The following is a 27,942-nucleotide window of genomic DNA, read 5'->3' on the forward strand; positions in this document are numbered from 1 at the left end:
CTCCACAACACTCTGAAATCCCACTAAAATGATAATAGATAAACGATATGGACTCACAAGGGCATAAAACTTGCTTAGCTGAATGGAGGAATTATGAAACTAAGTACACGCATGGTGAAAACCAACAGGAAATAAGCCAATTTATGCTGCAGAAACCCAGAAGAGTTCAGGAACTGAAGGCATCAGTGTAAACAGTACTTCACATTACGTGCAACACTGTAATGTGCTAGGAAAAGATCTATGATTTCTATCAAACTCACAAGTACCACTAATATTGCTATGGTTTGTTATCTACATTCATAATTAAAGTGCTAAATTTCATTGAATGGTTAGTGAAAATAAAGATAGGATTTTTTTCCATCCAATTTCACAAATTCAACATATGCACAACCTATCACCCAGCAATTCCACTCTTTGGTATATACTCAACAGAAATCTTTGTGTGAAGAAACATGTACAAAAATGTACATAATAGCCCCAAACTGGAAACAACCCAAATAGTCAAAAACAGAATGACATCCAGTAGACAGGGGAATCCAAGAAAGGCAAAGTAAAGTCCCAAGAAAACATCTGCGTAGTAAGCCTAAAGATCACTCAGTCCTTACAGGAGTAGAAGGGTAAATGGCAGGAGGAAAAATGTCTCCAAATAGAAAACAAAAACTAGTAGATAGCCTGAATTCTTTGATCTTATGCAGTATGGCTTTGCATCTCTGGAGGGGTTTGGCAGAAAAATTAGTAATAGCTAATACAAGGAAACAAATCAGTCAAAATAATTAAATCATCAAAGTAGGAACTCCCCGGTGGTCCAGTGGTTGGGACTCTGCACTTTCAGTGCCGAGGGTGTGGGTTCGATCCCTGGTCGGGGAACTAGAATCCCGCAAGCTGCGGGGTGTGGCCAAAAAAAAAAAAAAAAAAACCAAAGTAATTAATAACTCCAGGAAAAGCAAAATGTCATATACAAAAGGAAGCATAATAACGGTATATTATAGGTCTCAGCTAGGAACAACATTTACATAGTCATAATGTTAACACTGAGTTAGGATTAAAGGAAAAAAATAAAACTAAATGGGATAAGGGAAAGTATAATATATGCAAGAACAAGATGTGGCATTGTGAATAAATCCTGTTAGAAGCACTACTGTTATTTGCTTGTGGTTTATCAGTCTGCCATGACTTGAGTGATTAATGACAGATACAATTTGTGAGCTGGAACTATTTGCTACAATAGACATATTTATCACATCAAGAAATTCTCCAAAACATGTTTTACAAGCTATTGCAACTAATACATAGGATGGGTAACACAGGATGGGTAAAGACAGGTTCTTTAGCAAAATATTATGATGAGTCCTTAAGTCCTTACACTAAATGTCAGGGAGGCACAATAGAGAGGAACCCCATGACTTATGATAAAGAGAAAAGCATAGTCAAATTTACTTTTACTTGGAAATTTGCCTTCAAAGTCATTAAGGTTTCTTATTTAGCTAACAGGGTCTTCTTAAATATTCTCCAGCTTTTTTTTATTAGTATGGAGGAAAGTAATCTATAACAAAGTACATAAATGAACAGAGTATCTTAGGTCCAGAAAACTGTTTTTTTTTCCTCTATCCAATATGCCACATCTACTTTTCTCTTTTAATTGAGAGTGGACAGAAGAGACAAAAATTGTACTCTACATTTCTCCTCTCAGACACTTTCTGACTCTACTTGTGTGCCCAAACGTGTGTTTGTGGATGGTAGTGGCTATAAGAGAACTCAACGCTCATCTTCAATAAAATTCAATAAATAATTCCTTCCTTTGCTTCTATGTGAAACTGAGTGTTGTAGGAGAAGAATTTGGGAAATTTAAGACTTAAGCAATCATGTTTTGAGTTGAATGTTTAGGAAAAGAAATCCAAATAACTTTTTAAAATTGTAGCAGAAACTAATCTAAAGTTATTTATCTTAACATTATCAAGACAAATCTTTTCTACCTTGAATACCCTGTTCTTAGCTGGTGACTCTAAGTGATACCATTTTTTTTAGGTAAGAAATGGATTTATTTAGAGAGATACACATTCCGTAGACAGAATGCAGTTTGTCTCAAAAGGCAAGAACAGCCCTGGGAAAAACACACTCCACAGATAGAGTGTGGGCCATTTTAGAAGTTGAGAGGCCAGTGATTTCTTTCCTTTTTTTTTTTTTTTTTTTTTTTGGGCTGCATTGGGTCTTTGTTGCTGCACTGGGGCTTTCTCTAATTGCAGCAAGCTGGGGCTACTCTGTTGTGGAGTGCGGGCTTCTCAGTGCAGTGGCTTCTCTTGTTGCAGAGCATGGGCTCTAGGTGCACAGGCTTCAATAGTTGTAGCACTCAGGCTCAGTAGTTGTGGCACATGGGCTTAGTTGCTCCATGGCATGTGGGATCTTCCTGGGCCAGGACTCGAACCTATGTCCCCTCCATTGGCAGGTGGATTCTTAACCACTGCGCCACCAGAGAAGTCCAGTGATTTCATTTTTAAACTCACTATTATTCGTTACTCATGTGATTATTTGAACAACAGTTTAAAGTATTTGAAACAACCAAAAGGCAAAGGATTTCCAACATCCATAAAGAGAAAACATGAACTACTGAAACCAAGCAGAACCCTGAGGGGCCTTACCTGGGACAGACCCCTCCATGTTTGCCGCATCTGTTTGCAGAAAAGCTTTAGCCTCCTAGACCTTCCCTAGGGTAAATTTAATCAGAGAAGTGAGAAAATGCTGAAACAAAGGAAAGTAGTAAAGCAAGACAAAATAATAATAGTTTAGCCGTGAAACAAAGTCAAAGACCTTTAGTTTCTTCTCATGGGCTATAGAAAATATCCTGAGCCACATCCTTGAGTTGTTTTGCAGATACTAAAACTCCCACCAGTTGGAAGAAGTTAACTGCATGCTGATCACCAGCACGGAGACCCCAGATTGGTTGGGACCAGCAGGTTGATGATTGAAATTCCCAAAACATCACTCTGTTACTTCACTATCAACAATCAGAGAGACATAAACAGATGGAGGGATATACCATGTTCCTGGATTGGAAGAATCAACATCGTGAAAATGACTGTACTACCCAAAGCAATTTACAGATTTAATGCAATCCCGATCAGATTACCAATGGCATTTTTCACAGAACTAGAGCAAGAAATCTTACGATTTGTATGGAAACGCAAAAGACCCCGAATAGCCAAAGCAATCTTGAGAAGGAAAAATGGAGTTGGTGGAATCAGGCTTCCTGACTTCAAACTATACTACAAGGCCATAGTGATCAAGACAGTATGGTACTGGCACAAAAATAGAAAGGAAGATCAATGGAACAGAATAGAGAACTCAGAAGTAAGCCCAAACACATATGGGCACCTTATCTTTGACAAAGGAGGCACGAGTATACAATGGAAAAAAGACAGCCTCTTCAATAAGTGGTGCTGGGAAAATTGGACAGCAACATGTAAAAGAATGAAATTAGAACACTTCCTAACACCATACACAAAAATAAACTCAAAATGGATTAAAGACCTACATGTAAGGCCAGACACTATCAAACTCCTAGAGGAAAACATAGGCAGAACACTCTTTGACATACATCAAAGCAACATCCTTTTTGACCCACCTCCTAGAATCATGGAAATAAAATCAAGAATAAACGAATGGGACCTCATGAAACTTAAAAGCTTTTGCACAGCAAAAGAAACCATAAACAAGACTAAAAGGCAACCCTCAGAATGGGAAAAAATAATTGCCTATGAAACAACGGACAAAGGATTAACCTCCAAAATATACAAGCAGCTCATGCAGCTTCATACCAAAAAAGCAAATAACCCAATCCACAAATGGGCAGAAGACCTAAATAGACATTTCTCCAAAGAAGACATACAGATGGCCAACAAACACATGAAAAGATGCTCAACATCACTCATCATCAGAGAAATGCAAGTCAAAGCCACAATGAGGTATCACCTCACACCAATCAGAATGGCCATCATCACAAAGTCTGGAAACAACAAATGTTGGAGAGGGTGTGGAGAAAAGGGAACTCTCCTGCACTGTTGGTGGGACTGTAAGTTGGTACAGCCACTATGGAAAACAATTTGGAGGTTCCTTAAAAAACTACAAATAGAACTACCATATGATCCAGTCATCCCACTCCTGGGCATATACCCAAAGAAAACCATAATCCCAAAAGAAACTTGTACCATCATGTTTATTGCAGCACTCTTTACAATAGCCAGGACATGGAAGCAACCTAAATGCCCATCAACAAATGAATGGATACAGAAGATGTGGCATATATATACAATGGAATATTACTCAGCTATAAAAAGGGATGAGATGGAGCTATATGTAATGAGGTGGATAGAACTACAATCTGTCATACAGAGTGAAGTAAGTCAGAAAGAGAAAGACAAATATTGTATGCTAACTCACATATACGGAATATAAAAATGGTACTGATGAACTCAGTGACAAGAACAGGGAAGCAGATACAGAGAATGGACTGGAGAACTCGAGGTATGGGAGGGGGCGGGGGGTGAAGGGGAAACTGAGAAGAAGCGGGAGAGTAGTACAGACATATATATACTACCACCTGTAAAATAGTCAGTGGGAAGTTGTTGTATAACAAAGGGAGTCCAACTCGAGGATGGAAGATGCCTTAGAGGACTGGGGCAGGGAGGGTGGGGGGGAATCGAGGGGGGGGCGTCAAGGAAGGGAGGGAATATGGGGATATGTGTAAAAAAAAACAATTGATTGAACCTGGTGTACCCCCAAAAAAAAAATAAAATAAAAAAAAAAAAAAAAAAAAAAAAAAAAAAAAAAAAAACAATCAGAGAATTGTGCATGAGCTGATCACACTCCCTCACACTGTCTTTAAAAATGCTTCTCTGAAAGTCATCAGGGAGTTGGGGTCTTTTAAGCATGAGCTGGCTATTCTCCTTGCTTTGACCCTATGTTGGGCACTTTATAATAAACACTGTACTTTCCTTCATCACAACCCAGTTTCAGTAGATTGGCTTGACTGCATAGGGTGAGTAGACCCAAGTTTGATTCAGTAACATTATGGATTCTTTTAACATTGGAAGTTTTTTTTTCTCTTTGGAACATTGCCCTACTTGATATTAGGAAAGCATTAATTCTGAACCATTTTCCCCTTAGCCTTAGAAGTTTCTACTTAGTAATTGTTTACCATACATAAATAAGAAACATTTCTGATCGTAACTTTTTTTTCTTATATATCCATCTTTCATGTCTTTTCCCCTTTGGGGTTTTTTATAGCTCCAAATCCCTCAAACCTGAATTTCTGTAAGTTCATTATTTCCCTTTCTAATAGTCTTCCTTTACTTCTTTTTTTAAATTTAATTAATTGATTAATTTATTGGCTGCATTATGTCTTTTTTTATAAATTTATTTATTTATTTATTTATTGGCTGCATTGGGTCTTCGTTGCTGCACACGGGCTTTTTCTAGTTGCTGCGAGTGGGGGCTACTCTTCATTGTGGTGCACAGGCTCCTCATTGTAGTGGCTTCTCTTGTTGTGGAGCACGGGCCCTAGGCACGTGGGCTTCAATAGTTGCAGCACATGGGCTCAGTAGTTGTGGCTCACGGGCTCTAGAGCACAGGCTCAATAGTTGTGGTGCTCAGGCTTAGTTGCTCTGTGGCATGTGGAATCTTCCCAGGTCAGGGTTCGAACCTGTGTCCCCTGCATTAGCAGGAGGATTCTTTACCACTGCACCACCTAGGAAGTCCTGCCTTAGGTCTTCATTGTGGTGTGTGGGCTTCTCATTGTGGTGGCTTCTCTTGTTATGGAGCATGGGCTCTAGGTGTGTGGGCTTCAGCAGTTGTGGTACGTGGGATCAGTAGTTGTGGGTCGAGGGCTCTAGAGCTCAGGCTCAATAGCTGTGGCGCACGGGCTTAGTTGCTCCATGGCATGTGGGATCTTCCTGGGCCAGGGATCGAACCCGTGTCCCCTGCATTGGCAGGTGGATTCTTAACCACTGCACCACCAGGGAAGTCCTTCCTTTACTTCTGTATCTATAGAATATGTTACTGTACTTGTTTAATATTTGACAAAATCTCTTCATATTTTTATAATATAAACATCATTTTATTAACATTACTGTTGCATCTGAGAATTTACTAGTATTTTTAAGATGACTAATTTTTTCTAGTTTTTTTTTTTTTTTTAACTAGCAGCCTTGGAGACAATTTGGGTTCATGAATCAGCTGTATTACTTACTAACCATGTAATTTTGAGTCAGCAACATGTCTTAATTTCACCCACTGCAAAATAGTGAAAGTAATAGCAGCCACCTCATAGGGCTGGTGTGAGGCCCAAATGAGTTATCGCACCTAACGTGCCCAGCACAGGGTAAAATTGAGCTTTTTTCACCATTGTTTCTGTTGTTGTGAGTCCATAAGTCTTTTGTCTAAATATAATCTCTCAGTACATACGATCTTTCTAAGTCCATATTAGAGAATATGATTAACTTCTAATTTTTGTTTGACTTTTATACCAGGTAAGTTTATTCCCCTGAGAAAATTATACATTTTCAGGATTTTAAACCTTATTTTATTTACTTACAAGTTTACATAAGTGTGGTATTCTCACTCAGAATCTGTCACCCCTCCAAGCCTCAACCACCAATTTTAAACTGAAAAAGAATGTTTTTAATTGAGAAATTCACCTTTGTTTCCCATGAAACTGGATTGTTTATGTCATATCTTCCATTACCTCCTGTTTTATGTCATCATCAGACATGGGGAATAGCTGGTTAACATATTTTGTTATAATCCCTGACCAATGGGAAGGTACTTTAAATAATTATACTATGTAATCGTCCTTTTTACATTGGTGTCCAAAGTTCTCAAACATATCTTTAACTTGGCTAATATATAAACTATTATCCTTTCCTTTACAGATAACTATAGAATCAGCAGGCATTTATGTGAATTTTTTTTGTACTTTATAAATTATCCAACTCCTTTTCTAATCGTCTGCTTGGGATTTGGGTAGTTTCAGAGCTGGTCTGGATCAAGAATTAATTAAAAACAACAGGGGAGGGAGGTCCAAGAGCGAGGGGATATATGTATACACAGAGCTGATTCACTTCACTGTACAGCAGAAACCAACACAACATTGTAAAGAAATTATACTCCAATAAAAAAATAAAGTTTGCCAGAATTGGGAAAAAAAAACAAAAACAACAACAACAAACACAACAGCATTTAAATGAAAGGCACTTTGATCTTGAAATTAGATGTCAGTGATATAGTGCCAATTATGCTGGGTGGAGCTGAACTTAGGGCAGTCCCATGTGATTCCCAGGAGGAATTTTACTTGTGAAGGGATTTAATACAAAAGGGGCAATACAACTTGTAAAAAGCATCCTGTTCAATGAAGGCCAGGGAAGAATTTTTGAAGTAAGGGTTATTCTCTGTGTATGTGTAGACATTTTCTTTCTGCTTTTCTATGGTGGGGTCCCAACCATGATATTGCCAACTTGGGAAGTGGGAAGAAAGATCTTGGAGCAAATCAAACACTGAGAATCAATGATGTAAGGAACTTTCAGGAGAGTTCTCTCTATCCGTCTCTGTCTCTGTCTCTCTTTTGCTCTCCTCCTTAACTGGTGAAAAGGAGCCATAACACCTCCACAGCTTGGTTTTATTTATTTATTTTTTCTTTTGCTTTGGGATAAATAATATATTAACCAAAAGGTTAAAAAGGCATACAGTGAAAAATAAACATGAAAAGATGCTCAACTGCATTAATCATCAGAGAAATGCAAAGTAAAACTACAATGAGCTACCACTACACACCCACCAGACAGTATCAAGTGTTGCGAAGGGTGTGAAGCAACTGGGACTCTCACACACTTGTTGGTAAGAGTAAATTGGTACAACCTCTTGGAAAGCTCTTTGGCAGTAAGTAATCAAGTGGAGCATATGCTTACTCTGTGATCCAGCAGTTCCACTCCTAGGTATGTATCCAATGTAAATGCATACATATGATCACCAAACAACACATACTAGAAGTTCAGAGCAGCACCCCAAATATTGGAATGGATAAATGAATTGTGGTAGATTCATTCAATGGAATATTACACAGCAATGAGAATGAACAATTCAAAGCTACATACAACATAAATGAGTCTCATAGTCATAAAAGTTGAGAGAGGGAGTTCCCTGGGGGCCTAGTGGTTAGGATTCTGGATTTTTCACTGCCGTGGCCCAGATTCAATCCCTGCTGGGAGAACTGAGATCCCACAAGCCACGTGGTGTGGCCTAAGTAAATAAATAAGTAAAAGGTGAGAGAAGGAAGCTCGACATAAAAGAGTACATACTGTGTGATTCAATTTCCATACAGTTTAAAACAAGCAAAACTAATCAATGGTGTTAGAAGTTAGGATGGTGGTATTCTTGGTGGGGGAAGTAATTGGGAAGGGACACAAAGAGAACATCTGGAATGCTGGCAATGTTCTGCTTCTTGATCTCAGTGCTAGTTACATGAGTGTATTCACTCCATGAGAATTCATCAAGCTATATCTTGATTATTTGTGCAGTTATCTGTACATGTGTTATACTTTAACATTTTAATTAAAAGGAAACTTTACAGTGTGTGGTAGGCAAAATAATGTCCCCTCAAATTGTCTGCACCCTAATCCCCAGAACCTGTAACTATGTTTAATTATATGGCAAAGGGAATTAAGGTTGCTAGTCAGCTGACTTTAACACAGGGAGAATATCCTGGATTACCCAGGTGGGCACAATGTAGTCACAGGGGGTCCTTAAAGTGGAAGGGGGAAGCAGAAGAGAGAATGAAAGAAACAGATGAAGCAGGTCAGAGAGAGATGCTATGTTATTGGCTTTGAAGATGGAGGGGAGGGCCAAGAGCTGAAGAATATGAGCAACCTCAAGAATGTGAAAAAGACAAGGAATTAGATTCTCCCCTAGAGTATCCAGGAAGGAACTCAGTCCTGCCATCACCTCACTTTTAGTCCAGTGAGACCCCTGTTGGACGTTTAACCTACAGAACTGTAAGATAATAAATGTGTGTTATTTTAACCCAACAAATCTGTGGTAATTTGTTTCAGCAGCAATAGGAAGCTAATAGAGGCGATGTGAGAAGAGATCAGGTGTTCAGCTTTGGACATGTTCAGAGAACCTGAATGTGTTAGACATCTAAGTGGAGATGTCAACGTAGGCAGTTGGAAATATGAGTCTGGAATTCAGAGGAGAGGTATGGGCTGGTGATACAAATTTTGGAGTTGTCAGCAAAGAGAGAAAAGCCAAAGGAACAGATGAGACTAACAAAGGAGTTAGCGTAGATAGAAAAGAGGTCTAAGGACTGAGCCCTGGAACATCTAGTTCTGACAACTGAAATACAGCAGTTGTTTAAAGCTAGCAAGCACTCCAAAACAGGCATACACCAAGATGTAAACACAAAGCTAAATAAGAGGTCAGAGGCAGATACTTAAGCTATGCTTGTAAGAGTAGGCAGGTGCTAGAGGCAAGAGTGAGTAACAGATCCCAAATACAGGGAAACAGTTTAGCAACAGGATTTAGGAACTCAAAGCATATGCTTGGCAACAGAGGTGAGAAAATTTAAGAATGGAGTCTGGGTAATATATTCTAGATGTCAGCAAAAATGGGTCCTTGGCCCTGAGCCAGCTTTCTGACTTGAGTTTCTGTTGCATCCTTAACTTGGTTCCTGGCCGATCTGGGTGTCTGTGTCTCTCTCTGACTTATCATTTGCCCTTCTTTCCTGTTTCGCCTCCTTTTTCCTTAATTGCACACAAAACAGATATAATATATTCAACTAATACTAAGACTTTTTTTTTCACATTTTAACACCTCTGAAATCAAGGTGCATCTTAAAATTGATGGTGTGTCGTAGTTCAGTTGACAGCATTTTTTTTCTTTCTTGGTATACAAAATAACCCAAGCCTGTATCTCAATAAAAAGAAACAAAAGAAAAATATTGCTCTAAATGATAGCGCATTTGTATTTCATCAAATGTAAGATACTGTTGAATCTACAACCATTCCACGATGAAATACAAATGCGCTATCATTTAGAGCAATATTTTTCTTTTTGTTGAGGTATAGGCTTAGGTTGGGAAATATCTCTGCAAGTTATGCCTCACCAGGGAAATTTCCCTTCTAATTTTCCTGGGATAGCTTTTGGAGCTTTTTCTATTTTTGGAGCTGCTGCTCTTGCTGGCAGCAGCCTCTTTGGGTGTGTTGTGGTCTGAGCGCGGGTTGAAAAAGAATTTCCAGACATAAGGCAGAATGTAAAGAAGATAGGATTTATTAAAGAGAAGGTCCTGAGAACAAGTGAGAGAACAAGTGATCTTGTCTGGACACAGAGAGAAGGGGCTCAGGGGCCGGGGGGCTGAGCTCTCTCTGAACGCTGACCCGATCAGGGACAGACACACGGACATAACTGAGACTTGCTCAAGCCCAGTGCCTGGAACAAGGCAAGCACCAAATGAACTAATGAATGAGTAGGAACTAAAGAGGCTGAAGAGCCAGTGGAATGAATGCTGGAGCTTGGACCACCCAGGCTAGGTATTGGGAGCAACAAACAACTAAAACAAAACCCAAAATATAACACGTTAAAATGAGTTTCAAAAATGTATCACCTCAGGAAAATAAATAAATAAATAAAAATAAAGAGAAGGGACGCTGCTAGAACAGCGGGCCGACTTCCTGGTAGCCAGAGAGAGTCAACGATGAGCATGGGTTGCTTGTTTGTTTTTATAGCCAGGGAACAAAGGGACTTGTTGTGAGTCATGTGCTGATTGGGTAGGGTCTGCATGTTTCCAAGGTGCGGAGTGCGAGAAGAATGAGATGGCTACCTTCCCTTATATGGGATGGGAAAGGAACAAAGCACGCTCCTTGGGAAGGCTCAGAGATGTTGCAATGCTTGCTGTGTGACAGAGTGATAAGGGTTCGGTAACTCTCTGTTCTGGTGATACTGGCCCTTTGAGTTTATCTTGTTCTTTGTCCTTGGAGCACACCACAAGGTCCATTGCTGAGTGGCTCCTCCTTGGAAGAGAACTTCCTCTTTTTCTTGGGGACACTCTTGTTTCCTGACCCTTTGGGGTCACTAACTGGTTCCTCTTTGGGGAAAGATTTCTTTCTCTTAGAAAGACTTCCACTGACAGCTGTCTCTTTAAGATCACTACTAGGGACTTCCTAGGTGGCACAGTGGTGAAGAATCCGCCTGCCAATGCAGGGCACATGGGTTCGAGCCCTGCTCTGGGAAGATTCCACAAGCCAGGGAGCAACTAAGCCCGTGCACCACAACTATTGAGCCTGTGCTCTAGAGCCCATGAGCCACAACTATTGAGCCCATGTGCTACAACTATTGAAGCCCACACGCCTAGGGCCCATGCTCCACAAGAGAAGCCACTACAATGAGGAGCCTGTGCACCACAATGAAGAGTAGCCCCCACTCGCAGCAACTAGAGAAAGCCTGTGTGCAGCAACGAAGACACAACACAGCCAATAAATAAATAAAATAAATAAATAAATTTATAAAATAAAAAAAAAGATCACTACTAACCAGCTCCTCCATGGAAAAAGATTTCTTTTTCTTGGGTTTGGAGAAGGAGACAGATGTGTCTTCCATCCCATTCTCCTGAGGAGCCTCCTGGGGCTTTTGCTGAGCAATATTTTTCAAACTTTGCATTTCCTTTGAGGGGCTGAATTTCATTGAAATATAATTTATGTAAAATAATATTTGCCAGTTTTAAGTGTACAACTCGATGAGTTTACACAAATGTGTGCAGTCATGTACCCACCACCGCAATCATGATAAAGAGCATTTTTCATTATTCCAAAACGTTTCCTGGAGCCCTTCTGCAGTCAATCCCTTCCCACCACTGTCTCCTGGCAATCATTGATCTGTTTTCTCTCACTACAGTTTTACCTTTTCTGGAATTTCCTATCAGTGTGATCATACAGCATGTACTCTCTTTGTGTCCTGATTCTTTCACTCAGCACAATCATTTTGAGATTCATTCATGTGGATGGATGTATCTCAGTTCATTTTTATCGCTGAGTAGTATTTCATTCTATGGATGTGCCACATTTTGTTTATGCAGTTGACAGACATTTGGCTTGCTTCCAGTTTGAGGCTATTATAAATAATGCATAATTGGCCTTTTTAAAAGCATTAAGAAGGGTAATCCCATCTAAAATAAGTTGGGTTTTATTTTATTTTCTCCTCCCTGCGGGACATCAGTACTATGATAGGTTCCTTTTGCTTTTAAAAAAAATTTGATAAAAACACATCTTGTACATTTTGGTCAAAATGCTCCTTTAAATGTCAGTGTTCTGTGCGTGTTTATTAAGTGCCTGTGAATCCTAATCAATACAAGGAAAAGAAATTCTAAAACTTTTGAAAGCACACTTTACAACCAATGATAGAAAATACAAGTCGTTCCTCTAGCGAGGTAAACTTTGGATAACATCGGGTTTATCTGTGAGGAAAACGAAGCCCGCAGAACGTATCTTTTGAACTGAAAAACACGAAACTTTCAAGATTAATGATTCTATTTATTTACAAATAAAACCCGGAGATACCTACGGCTACTCCATATCTCCCGGCCAGAAGCGGGTAACTGCTTTGTATGCCGGGATTTGTAGTCCGTGAAATACTTGTCCCAGCCAAGATGGCGGAGTTGCTAATGACGTGCCCCGAGGGAGTCTGGGCCGCATGGGGATTGGGCGGTGCGAGGATTCGGCCGGCGGGAAGCTAAGGCCAGGTGTTACAACCTTTCCACCGGAGGAAGCGGACGGCCTGAAGTCTCGCGAGATCCTGGCGGGGCCCAATGGAACGCTGGGCTCCGCCTATCACTAGGGGCGTTTGTTGTGGGCGGAGTTCTGCCCAAATTGGGCCGGGAGGCGTAGGTGCCCGGCGCAGCGTTTAGGCCGAGCTACCGCCGTGAGGAGCGAAACCGTGGCCATGAAGGAGGAGAAGGAGCATAGGCCTAAGGAGAAGCGAGTAACCCTCTTGACTCCCCCGGGGGCCACAGGCAGCGGCGGTGGGGCTTCGGGGGACAGCACCAAAGGGGAAGATAAACAGGATCGGAACAAGGAGAAGAAAGAGGCATTGAGCAAGGTGTCTGGCCGGCTGTTGGCCCAGGAGAGGGCGGGACGGTTCCGCCACCCGTGGAGGATGGTTGGGAATGGGGCTGCCCTCTCTCTCTCCCAGTCTCTTCCTCTGTTTCTTCACTTGAGTGAAAGTCGCATCACCCTGTCTCATCCACTCGCCCGAAATAGGGAGAGCCCCTCCCGGCCGAGCCCCGGGATGGGAGTGAGGGAGGGCGGGGGGATTCCCAGACAAGAAGTGTTTAGATCAGAGCTGTGAGATGATAATGGGAGGGGCAGCGATAGTGAAGAGAATGAGGAATTGGGGGAATTATTAAATAGTGAAGGGGCCATCAAGGATGGGAGTAGATTGTGATAGGAATATTAATAGAGGCTAGTTGAGGGAATAGGTGAGTGGGGGGTATTAATGATCTGAGGGCCAGATCGGGTGCATCCTATTTGGGGAGCAATGAGGGAATTTGGGGTATGCCTTAGAATTTTGAATTCTTTATGCTGATTGAGGATTTTAGGATGTATTGGATGTGGTAGGGAAATATTAATAAATCGAGAATTCATGGCACCCACAAAAGACCAGGGTTAGTTTACTAATTTCTTACCACTACTTAAAATGGGTGATAGAAAATGAGGCGAAAACCTAGTAAACTGTGGGGCTTCCGGTTAACAGAACCTGAGATTTTCCTTTCTCCAGGCACTTCTCGTTTCTGAGAGTTTTTTTTTTTAACTACGTTACTATTATGTTTGACTAATCATTCTGAGCGTTCTGAACATTCTCTTGGGTTTTTAGAAGTGATCTCATCTTTTAAAGGCCAACTTTCTTCAGGGACAGTGATTCAGGTATGACAGAAAATTGATTTGTACTAATTTTATTTTCCTTATTCATTTCTTAAGGTGGTAATTCGGAGATTACCGCCCACTTTGACCAAGGAGCAGCTTCAGGAACATCTTCAGCCTATGCCTGAGCATGATTATTTTGAGTTTTTTTCTAATGATACTAGGTAAAATAAATAAATAAAAGAGGGAGGGGGTAAATGAAAAAGGTTTCTTCCATTCTTTTTTATCCTAATGTTTTCTATTTGATTTTTGAGCCTGTCTTTTTAATGTATGCATACTTGTAATTCAGCCAGACACCTGCAAGCACATTTATATAATTGCTTTCCTCCCTGCAGTCTGTATCCTCATATGTATGCCAGAGCATACATCAACTTTAAAAACCAGGAGGACATTATTTTGTTCAGGGATCGTTTTGATGGTTATGTATTCCTTGACAATAAAGGTGAGTCCTTTTAACTGAAGGGGAATTTCTTTGTCATTTGTATGCTTAAGACAATGTGTGTATCACAGTGTTTTCTTGATGCCTTCATGGCGTTTCTGAAATCCTGGGTGATAAGATGAGCAACATTTAAAGAGTGTTACACATTTGATAAGCTTATGACAGCCTTATAAACAGATAATATGACTTTTTACAGTCCTCAGGAATTTGTATTAACCTATTATTTCTGTAGTTTGATCAACTGAATGAAACTGCCACTATTTTCTGCTCCTGTGACAGTTCTTTTGCCCTGTATGATGATCTGTTTTGAGTATTTACTAGTTTCAGCAGTGATACTGATAAATGACTCTTTAAACTTGTATGACAAATTTTAAATATTTACTTTTCATCTTGCTTCAAGAACCAATACTTATTTAATTCAGATTCTTTATGTCAGTAGTTGCCAGTTGGAGTACTGTTTAACATTCTAAGTTGTATGTAATTAAAACATTGAACTTGATGAGTTCCCACTTTGTGTCCAGGAGTTTATAGGGAAGAAAAACTTCTGCCTTAACTCTCATTATTTGCTGCTTGCCACATTTAGCCAGAGAATGTCCAAGCTGCCATTTGTCACTTTCCTTTTGGCTTTGCAATCATAGATGAATGATGTGTCTTCTTGTTAGGTTATGCTATTTCAGTATTACTTCAAAGTTGGTAAAAAATGAAGTCTTTGTCAGGGAATATGCCAGTAAAAAGTTGAAGGATTGCTACTGTGTTTGTCCAGCTTTTATTAATCCCCTCAAACCAGCTACTTCTCCACTCCAAGTTTATTCCAGTAGATAGCAGTGATTTCCTGGAAATCTGAGTTGTGTTTAACTTTTTCCTCTCTTTTTCATCCCTTACATGTAAACAAGTGATGGATTTTGTCAATTTATTGCTTTTTAACATCTTGTTTATCTAGACTTAATAATACTTTCACACTTTATATCCTCATCACCTAATGCTTAGACAACCACTGTCTCTAAACTTAAAGGATTTTCCATTTTTTTCAATTTTCTGTGTAATTTCGTCTTTTTTTTTTTTTTTTTTTTTTTTTACTTTTTGGCTGCACTGGGTCTTTGTTACTGTGCATGGGCTTTCTTTAGTTGTGGCGAGTGGGGGCTACTTTTTGTTGTGGTGCACAGGCTTCTCATTGCAGTGGCTTCTCTTCTAGAGCACGGGCTCTAGGCGTGCACAGGCTTCAGTAGTTGCGGCATGCGGGCTCAGTAGTTGTGGCTCGTGGGCTCTAGAGTGCAGGCTCAGTAGTTGTGGCAGACAGGCTTAGTTGCTCCAAGGCAGGTGGGATCTTCCTGGACTAGGGTTTGAACCTGTGTCCCCTGCATTGGCAGGAGGATTGTTAACCACTTGCACCACCAGGGAAGTCCCTATATAATTTAGTTTCATATTGCCATGAAATTAATCTTTTTGAAAATAGTGACTTAAGATAGCAGTTGTGAAAAAAAGTCCAAATTCTGTAGTCAGGTAGTCAGCATCTTCCATAGTTTGGCCTCACATCTGTTTTTTTCAGCCTATCTTCCACAATTTCCTTCTGCTTCAGTCTGTTTTATCTATTCCTTCTCAAATATATCAGTTATTAAGGTAATATGATTCTGCATTTACTAGGATTTCTAAAATCTTGTTTCCTGTGTGACTGCTTTGTGATGCCTTATTGTCAATTCTAGTAATTTATCCTGGCTTATGTTTATATGCCAAAGATCCAAGGATGGTATTTTATACCTTGTATGACATTATTCTTTAGCAGGGATCTGGTGTATTTTTCCAGTAGTTACTTGGTTTTTTTTTTTTTTTAATTATTATTGAGATGTAACTCACATACCATAAAATTCAATGGTTTTTAGTATATTTACAAGTTTTGTAACCATCACCACTATGTAATTCCAGAATGTTTTCATGGCTTCAAAAAGAATCCTGTATTCATTAGCAGTTATCGCCCGTTCTCCTCTCCCCCTAGCAACCACTAATCTACTAGCTATGGATTTCCTTGTTCTGGACATTTCATATGAACTGAATCATACAATATGTGGCCTTTTGTGACTGCCTCTTTTACTTAGTATGTTTTCAAGTTTCATCCATGTAATAGTATGTATTATTACCTCATTGCTTTTTTTGGTTTTTTGCATTATTAAAAATTGTGGTAAAATACACATGAATAAAATTTACCATCTTAACCATTTCTAAGTGTGCAGTTCAGTAGTGTTGAATACATTCACATTGTTCTGCAACCAGTGTCTAGTTCTTCATCTTGTAAGACTGAAACTCTGCCCATTAAACAACTCCCCATTTCTCCCTCCCCCAGCCTCTGGCAACTACATTCTACCTCTATGAACCACCCTTTCTGTCTATGAAGTTGACCATTCTAGGTATCTCATATAAGTGGAATCACAGTATTGGACTTTTAGTGACTGGCTTATTTCACTTAGCATAATGTCCTAAAGGTTGCTCCATGTTGTAGCATGTGTCAGAATTTCCTTTTCTATTGTATATGTATACTTCATTTTCTTTATCCATTCATCTGTTGAGGGACATTTGGCCTATTGTGAAATTATTCACAATAGCTGCTATGAATGTACAAACATTGGTTCAAGTCTCTGCCTTCACTTCTTTTGAATATATACCCCAAAGTGGAATTGTGGGGTCATACAGTAATTCTATTTTTAATTTTTTGAGGAACCACCATACTGTTTTCCATAGTGGCTGCACCATTTTATATTCCCACCAGTAATGCATGAAAGTTCTAATTTCTCCATGTCCTTGTCAACACTTGCTATTTTCTGGGTTTTTTTCCCCCTTTAATAGTAATCATTCTGACAGGTGTAAGGTGATATTTCATTGTGGTTTTGACTTGCATTTCCCTAATGATTAGTGAGGTAGTAATTTAAATCTTATCATGTGCTTGAGCACATAGCATCTTTTCATTTGCTTATTGGCCATTTATATACCATCTCTGGAGAAATGTCTATTCGAGTCCTTTGAACATTTTTTGATCAGATTATTTGCGTTTTTTTGGTTGTTTGTAGGATTTTTTTTTTACATATCCTGTACATTGACCCCTTAACAGATTTATGACTTGCAAATATTTTCTCCAACTCTATAGGCTTCCTTTTCACTCTGTTGAGTGTCCCTAGATGCATAGAAGTTCCTAATTTTGATGTAGGACAGTTTACCTATTTTTCACTTTTATTGCCTGTGCTTTTGGTATCTTCTGCTGTATTTTTTTATTTGGTTGCACTGGGTCTTAGTTGCGGCAGGAATGCTCCTTAGTTGCATCTCACAGTCTCCTTAGTTGCAGCTCACCAGCTCCTTAGTTGTGGCATGTGAATTCTTAGTTGTGACATGCATGTAGGATCTAGTTCCCTGATCAGCGATTAAACCCAGGCCCCCTGCGTTGGGAGCATGGAGTCTTAACCACTGCGCCACCAGGGAAGTCCCATCTGGTATATTTTTTAATAACAGCTTTACTGAGATATAATACACATGCCATAAAATTCACCCTTTTAAAGTGTACAGTTCAGTGTTTTTTAGTATATTCACAGAGTTGTGCAGCTGTCACCACAATCTAATTTTAGAACACGTTTTTCACTCTAAAGAGAAACCTCATACCCATTAGCTGGTACTCCCTATCTCTAGACAAGCACTAATTTACTTTCTATCTCTATAGCTTTACCTTTTCTAGAGATTTCTGATGTATTTTTTTTGCACTTACAAAAAAAAAAATCAATTTTATTAAGGTATAATTTACATATTAAAATGCATCCATTTTACGTGTGCATTTGGTGACTTTTGACATATTGTGATCTGTTTTGTTTTTTGTTTGTTTGGGTTTTTTTTAGCTGTGCCGCATGGCTTGCTGGATCTTAGGTCCCCCACTAGGGATCAAACCTGGGCCCGTGCAGTGAAAGTCTGAGTACTAACCACTGGACCGCCAGGGAATTCCCTCTGATGTATTTTTTTAAATGAAAATTTGTTTGTAGATTTTTCCCCCCCACATATCACAATATCACACTTTAGAAGTTGAATTTAAATAAATATTTTAATCCCCTCCCCTATCTTTTCATTATGTTATCAGCATGAATTGGGGGCTCCTTTGGTAACATGTTGATTTTAGTTGTGCCCGTGTGATTTATGCCTGTTGAGAGACCTATTCAGATCACTGTCATCAAAGGAGGCCTAGAGAGTGGTGGGTTGACTCATATCCACTTTTGACATTTTCTTTCTTATAGCAAGTGTGCTATTTTTTCTAAACAGGTCAGGAATATCCTGCCATAGTAGAATTTGCACCTTTTCAAAAAGCTGCCAAAAAGAAGACAAAGAAAAGAGATACTAAAGTTGGGACTATCGATGATGGTACAGTATAGCTCTAGTTATGTAATGCTAATGCCATGGGGTTTTTTTATTTTATTTTTATTTTATATTGGAATTAGTTGATTTACAATGTTGTGTAGTTTCAGGTGTACAGCAAAGTGATTCAGTTATACATATACATACATCCATTCTTTTTCAGATTCTTCTCCCTTATGGGTTATTACAGAATGTTAAGTAGAGTTCCCTGTGTTATATATATAGCAGGGTCATGGGTTTTTTAAAAATATTACGTTTGTGGGAATTAAGTGGACTCCAATCTTTTAAATTAAGAAAACATATAAAATAAAGTTCATGAGAAATGTAATTCACTGATGAAAGCTTTGCTTGTTAGAATGGAGATGGGTTTCCTCTAGTTTTTACTTTCTTTGGCTAATGGCTTTTCATTCCTTCACCATTAAGCAATATGTTTTGACTGTTGAGTAGTAAGTCACCTTAGGTATATTCATTAGAAGACAATTGAAAAAAATCAGATGTTTCAAATTACAACTCCTTGAGGCCTTTTACCATTTTTATGATTGTTTATTTGACTTTGGTTTCCATTTTTATAAAGAGGAGCAGTTATTGAGAGCTGTAATGGAAACTTTTCTGTACTTGTGTAACTTAATATATTAAGTAGCTGTAGTGGCCAGTCCTGTTTTCTAGGCTTTGAATGTGCAGTTAACTGCACACTTAGTAATTACATTGACCTGAAATACTGGAACTAAAAAACTGAAATAATTGCCATTTACAGTAAATTGGATCCAAATTTTGAGATCTCTATAATGTGGTTGTGCTGGATAAGGACTTAGCTGCAATATTTTATATCAGAGTGGTATTTTAGAATCAACTAGTTTGGTTTCCATTATTTATTACTATAGTGGGTACTTTATAAAGAAAACACAGAAGACACCCAACACACAGCTGCTTATTGATTATATCATAGATTCAGATCTTGAAGACTAGATCAAGTGACATGCTCCACAATGCATGCTCCAGATACAATATAGTGACTCAGATGTGTTACCCTTTCTGATGTCGGAGGCATCTTGGAAAGAATTCCAGGAGTCACCATCACCTCTAGTGCCACATGTAGGACATCTCCCCTCATTTATCTGTTTAGAGCACCCGATTTTCATATGCTGAGTTTAATTAAAGTGAGGTGTACCCATGCAGAAACTGCTTCCATGCTATACATGATACTTTCTGAAGGTCCCATAACTATAGCTTGCAGTTTTCCCATAAGTGTGACTCTGGATTAGTAGGAGTGGTGATTTTTTTTTTAATTAATTAATTTATTTTATTTATTATTTTTTAGCTGCATTGGGTCTTCGTTGCTGCACACGGGCTTTCTCTAGTTGCTGCGAGCGGGGGCTACTCTTCATTGTGGTGCACAGGCTCCTCATTGTAGTGGCTTCTCTTGTTGTGGAGCACAGGCCCTAGGCACATGAGCTTCAGTAGTTGCGGCACATGGGCTCAGTAGTTGTGGCTCACGGGCTCTAGAGCACAGGCTCAATAGTTGTGGCGCACGGGCTTAGTTGCTCTGTGGCATGTGGAATCTTCCCAGGGCAGGGCTCGAACCCGTGTCCCCTGCATTGGCAGGCGGATTCTTCACCACTGCGCCACCTAGGAAGTCCCAGGAGTGGTGATTTTTAAAGCAAACTACTTAACATCCCTGGAGGTTGTGTTATAATGTGTGGTGTCTCATTTTCCCTGACTCTGTGTTAAGCCAGACTCCCTCAGTGGGTATCCCTAATAGGAGTTCTGAGAGTAAGTGACCAGTAAAGCCCTAAATAGTCTATCTTGTGGGTATGGTTAGGTTTATTTTCAATCTTCCATGAAGTAGAAAATTATCTTCTTTGATAAGTAAATATCCTAGATAATATTTCCTATTTTGTTTAAAGTCTGCTATATTTTCTATTTACTTAAACAATTATTTAGATCCAGAATACAGAAAATTTTTGGAAAGTTATGCTGCAGACAATGAGAAAATGACATCTACTCCGGAGACACTGCTAGAGGAAATAGAAGCAAAAAATAGAGAATTAATAGGTAAGTGGGCAAAAGGAATTAAGGGCAACAGGTTTTTCATCAGAAGACCTGTCAGACTCCCACTTCTGTCACTTGCTAGCTGTGTGACCATGGGAAAGGCACTAACTTCTTTGAGACTGTTTGTTCTACTATAAAGTGGATAATACCTGCCTCACAGGATTATAAGAATGTATTGATAAGATGGGGGAAATTCTGACTTATTTAGTGTCACACAAATGTAATATAAGTATAAAAAGTTTGAAGACTCACATGGGACCTTAAGATGTTTGTTGGTAAGCCTTTGAAGCTCAGTTGGTGTTTTCTAGTAATAAGCTCATATTCCTAAAAAAAAAAAAATTTGACCTGAAAACATCAAAAAATGAAGTTAGTTACTGCAAAGTTGAAAACCTCTTGAGAAATTCTAGCTTGGATGTTGGTTTTAGTAGTAAGTTGTCACTACTGTGTCAGCTCTAAGCATAAGCATAGCCTCTGACCCAGGATTTCCACTCCTAGGAATTTATCCAAAGGAAGTATGGTTTTCAAAAAGCTAGCTTACAAGGTTAGGTAGCATTGTTCAGAATATTGAAAAATGAATTAAATATTCTTCTAAAACTTGGTTTTTATTAATGGATGCATACTATAAGCCCATCTCTTATAGTTTCCATAGAATAAATTCCCAGAAGTGGAATTATGGGGTCCAAAGTATTAGATTTTTAGCCCCTTACCCCAGTTTTCTTCCTGGTTGAACAAATTTATACTCCCATCTGTAAAACAAGAGAATGTCCTTTGCACTTTATTTTCACTAACACTGGGAATTGCTGTTTTTAAAAATTGTTTTATTGTTTTCATTTGAATTTCTTAACTTTAAAAAAATATTTTAAACCTTCAGAATTGAAATAGAATACTGTAAAACTTCTTTCCAATAATATAGTTGTGAAGTTACTATTTAAGGGGTGTAGTTTTCCCACCTTGGGTGGTTGGCAGGGAATGTCAGAAAATGGAATCCTTTCTAGGGGTTGATTAAGTATTATTAATAATCTGTTTACATTTATGTAGCTAAAAAGACAACCCCACTTTTGAGCTTCCTGAAAAACAAGCAGGTAAACCTTTTGTTTTTACAGTTCTCTCAATATTTCTATTTCATTGGTTCACATTCTGTAAATATAAGAGCATTGGAGTCCTAGAGGAGAGATAGCGGCTTTTTCTATCATTATTCTTTAGAGATTTGGCTCATTGGCCTCACTCTCTGGCCCCCTCCTTCACTCTGGCTGTTGGACCAAAGATTCACTCTGCAACACCAGGGAGTGCTTAGCTTGTTCCAGAGACACTCTCTTGATTTCCTGAAAGCCTCTGGATAATGTAGTAAGGCAGCAGTGGGAGACTCTGATATTAGCGGGCCCTGGTCTTTATTCTCTCTCATATTTTGAATGGGGTGGGGAGGGGGTTAAGGAGGTAGAAAATGGGAAGAAAAGATGATACAGTTAAGTGGGTACCCGCCATACCTTCAGGACTAAGTTTTTGGTGGCGATTATCTTGTTTGAAGGTTTGTGTTCATGTTTCTTTCTAGAGGATGAGAGAAGAAAAGAGAGAAGAAAGAAGAAGGCGAGAAATAGAAAGAAAAAGACAAAGAGAAGAAGAGAGGAGGAAATGGAAAGAAGAAGAGAAACGAAAAAGGAAAGATATAGAAAAGCTAAAGAAGATAGACAGAGTTCCAGAAAGGGACAAATTAAAGGATGAGCCAAAGATTAAGGTATGAAAATAACTTAAACTGACTGCACGTTGCTGAAAATTGCATGTACTGTATCTACTTTTTCAAATACGCATGCATCTTGTGTTGGTGTAAACAGTTTTTTGGTTTTGTTTTTGTCTTTTTTTGGGGGGGGGAGTGAATCAATAGAAATCTTTCCTATAATAGTAATTATTTTCTTTTAATTTAGGATAATTTGAAAGATTAAGTAGCTTACATGGTATTTCTTCAGTGCAGATCTGTGTTATTTTTAATCATTAAAAATGTTCAGTTTTGGATTATTATTCTCTCAGTTCTTCATAAATAAGGGCTTAGGGCTGGCTGGCATGAATTACGGGTTTTATTCAGCTTTTCCTTCATATTTGATACATGAAGTTGCCTCATCTGTTTGTTTTCCACTGTCTTCAGGTACACAGGTTTCTGTTACAAGCTGTGAATCAGAAAAATGTAAGGACCAAGTACATGATACAGAGCACCTAGTATCATGTCACACACACAGGTCTTAGTTAATAAGTCCTTTTGGTGGTGGTGGTAGTGTTCCCTGTAGAAAACTCCTTCGGACTGACCTGAGTCTTCTTAAAAGCTGAGCCATTTTAAATTCCTACTTTAGAAGGAAGCCCAGATGACTTCCTGATGCTCTGCTGTGTACCCAGAAGCTTCAACAATATACAGTTAGAGGACAACCACGCCTAAAGAGCTCTTTCTCTTCTCTTCTTTTTGTATGCCTCTCATAACTTGCTGCCTGGTGGGAGTACTAGGGATATACACCCTGTATTACATCCTTTCCCCTCTCACAGGATTCCCCACGTTACCTTCTTGCATCTGCTTGGGAATCTGTGAGCAGCAGATTCTGATTAACGCATTGCATGTAGTTAAGAGGAAAACCTGTAGAAAGATCCCAGCCTTGCTGCTTCCCTTCTGAGGGCATGGCTTGGGTAGCCCTTGCTCCAGCAAACTTCCTGGGAAAGTACTTGTACATAGTACTTCAGAGAAAGTCAGAGAAAATCACACAGAGATGATGGCAGGGTCTCCTTTTACCTCCTCAAAATTTAGCTGTTCATGTGGCTAGGGTTCCCCAAGGCTCTCCAGGACTCATTATTGGTGACAAGGGGCTTGGCAGCAGGGTGGGGAGGTTCCCATCTTAATTCCTTCTAGCGATCTCTCTGTCCGCCATGCCACAAGTGACTTGACTTGCTATTTCTAACTGTCAACAAGGCAGACGGTAGAGCCAGCCATGCTAGAGACATCTGTTAATGTTCTTATTAGAGTAATGAACATCTTGACTTCTAACAAAGATGTTCATTAGAGAAATAAGAACACTTCCAGTGAAACCTGCACATGGTATCCTCACTTTACACTGGTGCCTTCTTAGTGTCCAGTTTGGACTCACCATTGGCAGTGGCTGTCTGTGTGCTGAAATACTTCATGCTGAAGTCTTGTGGTGCTTTGCCTTTTGCTTGGTGGCTTGTGTGATGCCTTTCTATGATGAAACTTTCTATGATGCCTTCACTCTGAGACTTGAAATTCTTCTATTTTGCCTAAAAATCTCTCTGAATATCCAACACTTGGGGGTATTCTAGAGAGATTTGTAGCAGTGGCGTGAGAAATTTCTGTTAGCAATTTGGACTTTATAAACCACTTTTATTTTAGAATTGCATTGTCATATATATATATGACATTGAGCAGAGTTCCTATTCAGTAGAGATGGAACTTCACAGTTCCGTTGTATGTATTTGGATTTTTAAATCAAATGCCAAGTAATTTTTGCCTTTCCTCTCTAATGATAATATGATTGTACCATCATAAGTATATAACTACTCTCAGACTCAAGGCAAAATTATTCCTGCAATGGATCTCTCCTTTGGTGACCAAGGTATTTGTCATTCTAATTACTACATAAAAATAGTCCAACAGTAATGATCTGCTTAGCATTTTAAATTTGTAGCATATTTTCCTATCGAGTTATACCAACATGCTGAGCTACAGAAGGCATACTTGAAAGTGTGCATTGGTCTACTTAAAGGCTGACCCATTGAAAGCCAAAGGAGTCTTGATCCTATTGCTACAAAGTGATTAAACCACTTCATTTGAGTGGATAACACTTTCACATTAATAGTGTCCTTTTAGCAAATTACTGCTCTCGTGCACTAGTTGTTCACCTGAAAGTCTGAGTACCTGCAGAGACAGGGGCCTTCTATAGCCTAAATTGAAAATATTTAGTACATTATTTTCTTTGGTAGAATCAGAAGACAATGCCCCACCTTTCAAAGTAAACTTAATTTTTTTCTCTTTAAAGCTGCTCAAGAAGCCAGAAAAAGGAGATGAAAAAGAATTGGACAAAAGAGAAAAGGTCAAGAAATTGGACAAAGAGAATCTGAGTGATGAAAGAGCCAGTGGGCAGAGTTGTACATTGTCCAAGCGTTCTGATGGTGAATTTAAAGATGAAAAGCCTAAGAGGTCGGTAGTCGAGGGCTCTTTGGTACATTTGTTTTCTACATGTTTCTAGGTACTAGTTTTACTGCTACATTCTGGACTTATACCTGAATCAAGATACTTGGTTTTACAAGGTGTAGAGGGATGAGGAGGACAGGTTTCAAATATTTTAGTATCTTAATCTGGATGAATGACTTTTGGGTTTTTTAAAAACTGTTTTTCAAAATACTAGTTTTGTTTTTTTTTTAAGGCTGCTCCAAAATTTCAACCTCATTGTAGTGGCCAAGTCAGGATCAGAGTGTTCCTGCATTTGTGATTAGAAAAGCTTCGAGGGTACATGCATTCTCAGATTTGTTTTTCATGCAGACCTGAAGATGAGAGTGGCAGAGAATACAGGGAGAGGGAGCGGGATTATGAACGCGACCAAGAGCGCATGCTGCGGGAAAGAGAGAGGCTGAAGCGGCAGGAGGAAGAGCGCCGCAGGCAGAAGGAGCGCTATGAGAAAGAGAAGGCTTTTAAAAGAAAGGAAGAAGAAATGAAAAAAGAGAAAGAAGCACTTCGGGATAAAGGAAAGAAGCCTGAAAGTACGGAACCAGTAGGCAGCTCAGAAAAAACTGAAAAGAAAGAGGAAGTGGTTAAGAGGGATCGCATAAGAAACAAGGTGCTGCTTTTCGTTAAACTTAATTTCCTGAGGATTTTTTTCTTTTCCTGCAAGTATAAACAAAAGGGCTAGCTCCTTTGTTATGGAATTTTAGGGGAACTTTAACTATCTGCACCTTTTTTTTGGTCTTGGTGGGGTCCTTTTATTAACTTCCTGTTAATAAGTTTGTGTATGTATTTCAGATATACACAGAAGTAGAGAGAACAGGGATAGTATGATGTACCCATCACCCAGCTTCAGCAGTTATCACCTCATGGTCAATCTTCTTTCTATTCTACTCTATCTTTCTCCTACTGGATTATTTTCAAGCAAATCCTAGACAGATAATTTCTTCTTTAAATACGTCAATATTCAGAGTAAAGACTTTTGTTTTTTTGCCACGCCACAAGGCATGCAGGATCTTAGTTCCCCAACCAGTGCTCGAACCCACATCCCCTGCAGTGGAAGTGTGCAGTCTTAACCACTGGACCCAGGGAAGTTCCAATGACTCTCTTTCTTAATAAAATAACCCTAATAGCAATTTTAACACCACAAAAAAAACCTGGCAGTAACTCCTTAGCATCCTACCTACTCTGTTCAAATTTTCCCAATTGTCTCATAAACATCTTTTTTATAGGCTCTAAACAAAGTCCAAAAATTGTATTTGCTCGAAATGTTCCTTTTTCTGTCAAGGGCCAGATGGTAAATATCTCAGGCTTTGTGGGCCACATGGTCTCTCACAACCAGTAAGCGTTGTAGGAAAGTAGGCATAGACATCATGTAAAAGAATAAGCCTAGCTGTGTGTCAGTCAAACTCTATTCACAAAAACAGGTGGCCCCTCATCTAGAGGCCTGAATATATTCAGACTCAACTGTTGGCAAGAATACTTGATAGGTGGTGTTGTGCAGTTCCTACTGCATCATATCAGGAAGCATACAATGTCTGGGTGTCCTTTTATTGTGTTGTTAAGATTGAGCAATAGTAATCATATGATGGTTATGTGATAGGATGTCCTTGCTCATAGGATACACAAGCTGAAATATTTAGCGATGAAGGGTCATGCTGTCTGCACTTACTCAAATGGTTCTTTAAAAATAATGTGTCTATATGTGTGTATGCCTGCACACACACTAGAGATGGAAAAGGCACATGTGACAAAACATTAACCATTGTGAATCTAGGAGAAGGGTATTAGGTATTCATTGTACAAGTTTGGCAACATTTCTGTAGATTTAAAATTTTTCAAGATAAAAAATTGGAAAAACAACTGATCGAGTAGTTCAGGTATTGTAAGCCTGGGTCCATATATTATACAATTTTTTATCAGCCTTTCTCCTAATGATTTTGTTTAGATTCATTATTTCATAAGGGGGAGGTTGGAAGATGGTGATATATGTACAAATTCTGCCTTTCCTGTTGCATTTATGATCTGATATTCTACAAAGAGGAATTTTCCCTCATCAACTATTTGGTTAGCCTTGAAATTCAGTTTACACAGGAAAGACAAGAAAAACACTTGACCTTTCCCTTTATTTACAGTATTCAGAGTAATGAGTTGGTGTCCCAGCAACTTGTAGGGGCTATCAATGAGTTTTGTTCTGTTTAGTCTTTAAGACCTTGTGGATTTAGAAATATTCGGTGTACTCCAACTTGTCGTTATCAGTTACTGTCCTTGTTGATGTTTATATTGTCCCACCTTTGTACAGTGGGAGCCCCATCATCGGTTTCTTTAAATATTATGCAGCAGTCTCATTTGTTTTACCGTTTCATCTTATTAAAATAGTGAAATGTTTTGCTGGAATTATTGACTTGAGAATAATATTTTAAGGCTAACTTTCATGTGTCAGAAAGGGCAAGGAAGGCTCATGTCGTGTTTTGTTGAATGCAGAAAAAGGCCTATACATTTAAGTTTTCCAGGGTCATACTGTCATGAACCAAACACATTACTTGCACTGAGAGGTACCTGGTGACTTTATTGAGGCTTATTTAGGAATCTGAGATCTGAAGTGCCGCCTTAAGAGTCTCAAGCTGGGCTGTTACCTTGTTAAACCTGAATTAAGAGACAGTCATATTTGTGCTGAGTTACAAGGATCTGAGCTCATAACTTCAGGGAGGTCTCCACTTAAGATTTTGCATTCTTTATTACTGTTGGTTTTTACTCCTAAAATTTTCTTAGGTGGTGGTGCATTTTAAAGTCAATTTACTGATGGGGAAGAGAGACAGACAATGGCCATGGTTTCTAAGTAAAAGCTATACAAGCTGATTCAGTTCATCTTGAGATGGTTAAGAAAATTAGGAAGTAGACTTATTGAAAATTTACTC

The 27,942-nt window shown here is 39.0% G+C and overlaps 1 protein-coding gene across 9 annotated transcripts in view; it reads left to right on the forward strand.

The window, feature by feature from the left end:
- UPF3B (UPF3B regulator of nonsense mediated mRNA decay) overlaps positions 1–27,942 on the forward strand; it is a 40,809-nt gene that overhangs the window by 11,607 nt on the left and 1,260 nt on the right. For 2 of the 9 annotated variants that reach the window (XM_057718781.1, XM_057718782.1), the window contains exons 1-10: positions 12,912–13,131; positions 14,010–14,116; positions 14,288–14,394; positions 18,676–18,774; positions 20,710–20,820; positions 21,856–21,899; positions 22,367–22,549; positions 22,955–22,993; positions 24,843–25,003; positions 25,346–25,640. In XM_057718781.1, coding sequence (XP_057574764.1) covers positions 12,976–13,131; positions 14,010–14,116; positions 14,288–14,394; positions 18,676–18,774; positions 20,710–20,820; positions 21,856–21,899; positions 22,367–22,549; positions 22,955–22,993; positions 24,843–25,003; positions 25,346–25,640 — 1,302 coding nt within the window. In that variant the 5' untranslated portion in view covers positions 12,912–12,975. Of the gene's footprint in view, positions 1–12,911; positions 13,132–14,009; positions 14,117–14,287; positions 14,395–18,675; positions 18,775–20,709; positions 20,821–21,855; positions 21,900–22,366; positions 22,550–22,954; positions 22,994–24,842; positions 25,004–25,345; positions 25,641–27,942 lie in introns of those variants that run through there. The other 7 variants (XM_057718786.1, XM_057718787.1, XM_057718788.1 and 4 more) reach the window with 5 other exon arrangements.

This window comes from Hippopotamus amphibius, chromosome X (genome assembly GCF_030028045.1).
Source record: "Hippopotamus amphibius kiboko isolate mHipAmp2 chromosome X, mHipAmp2.hap2, whole genome shotgun sequence".
NCBI lineage: Eukaryota > Metazoa > Chordata > Mammalia > Artiodactyla > Hippopotamidae > Hippopotamus > Hippopotamus amphibius.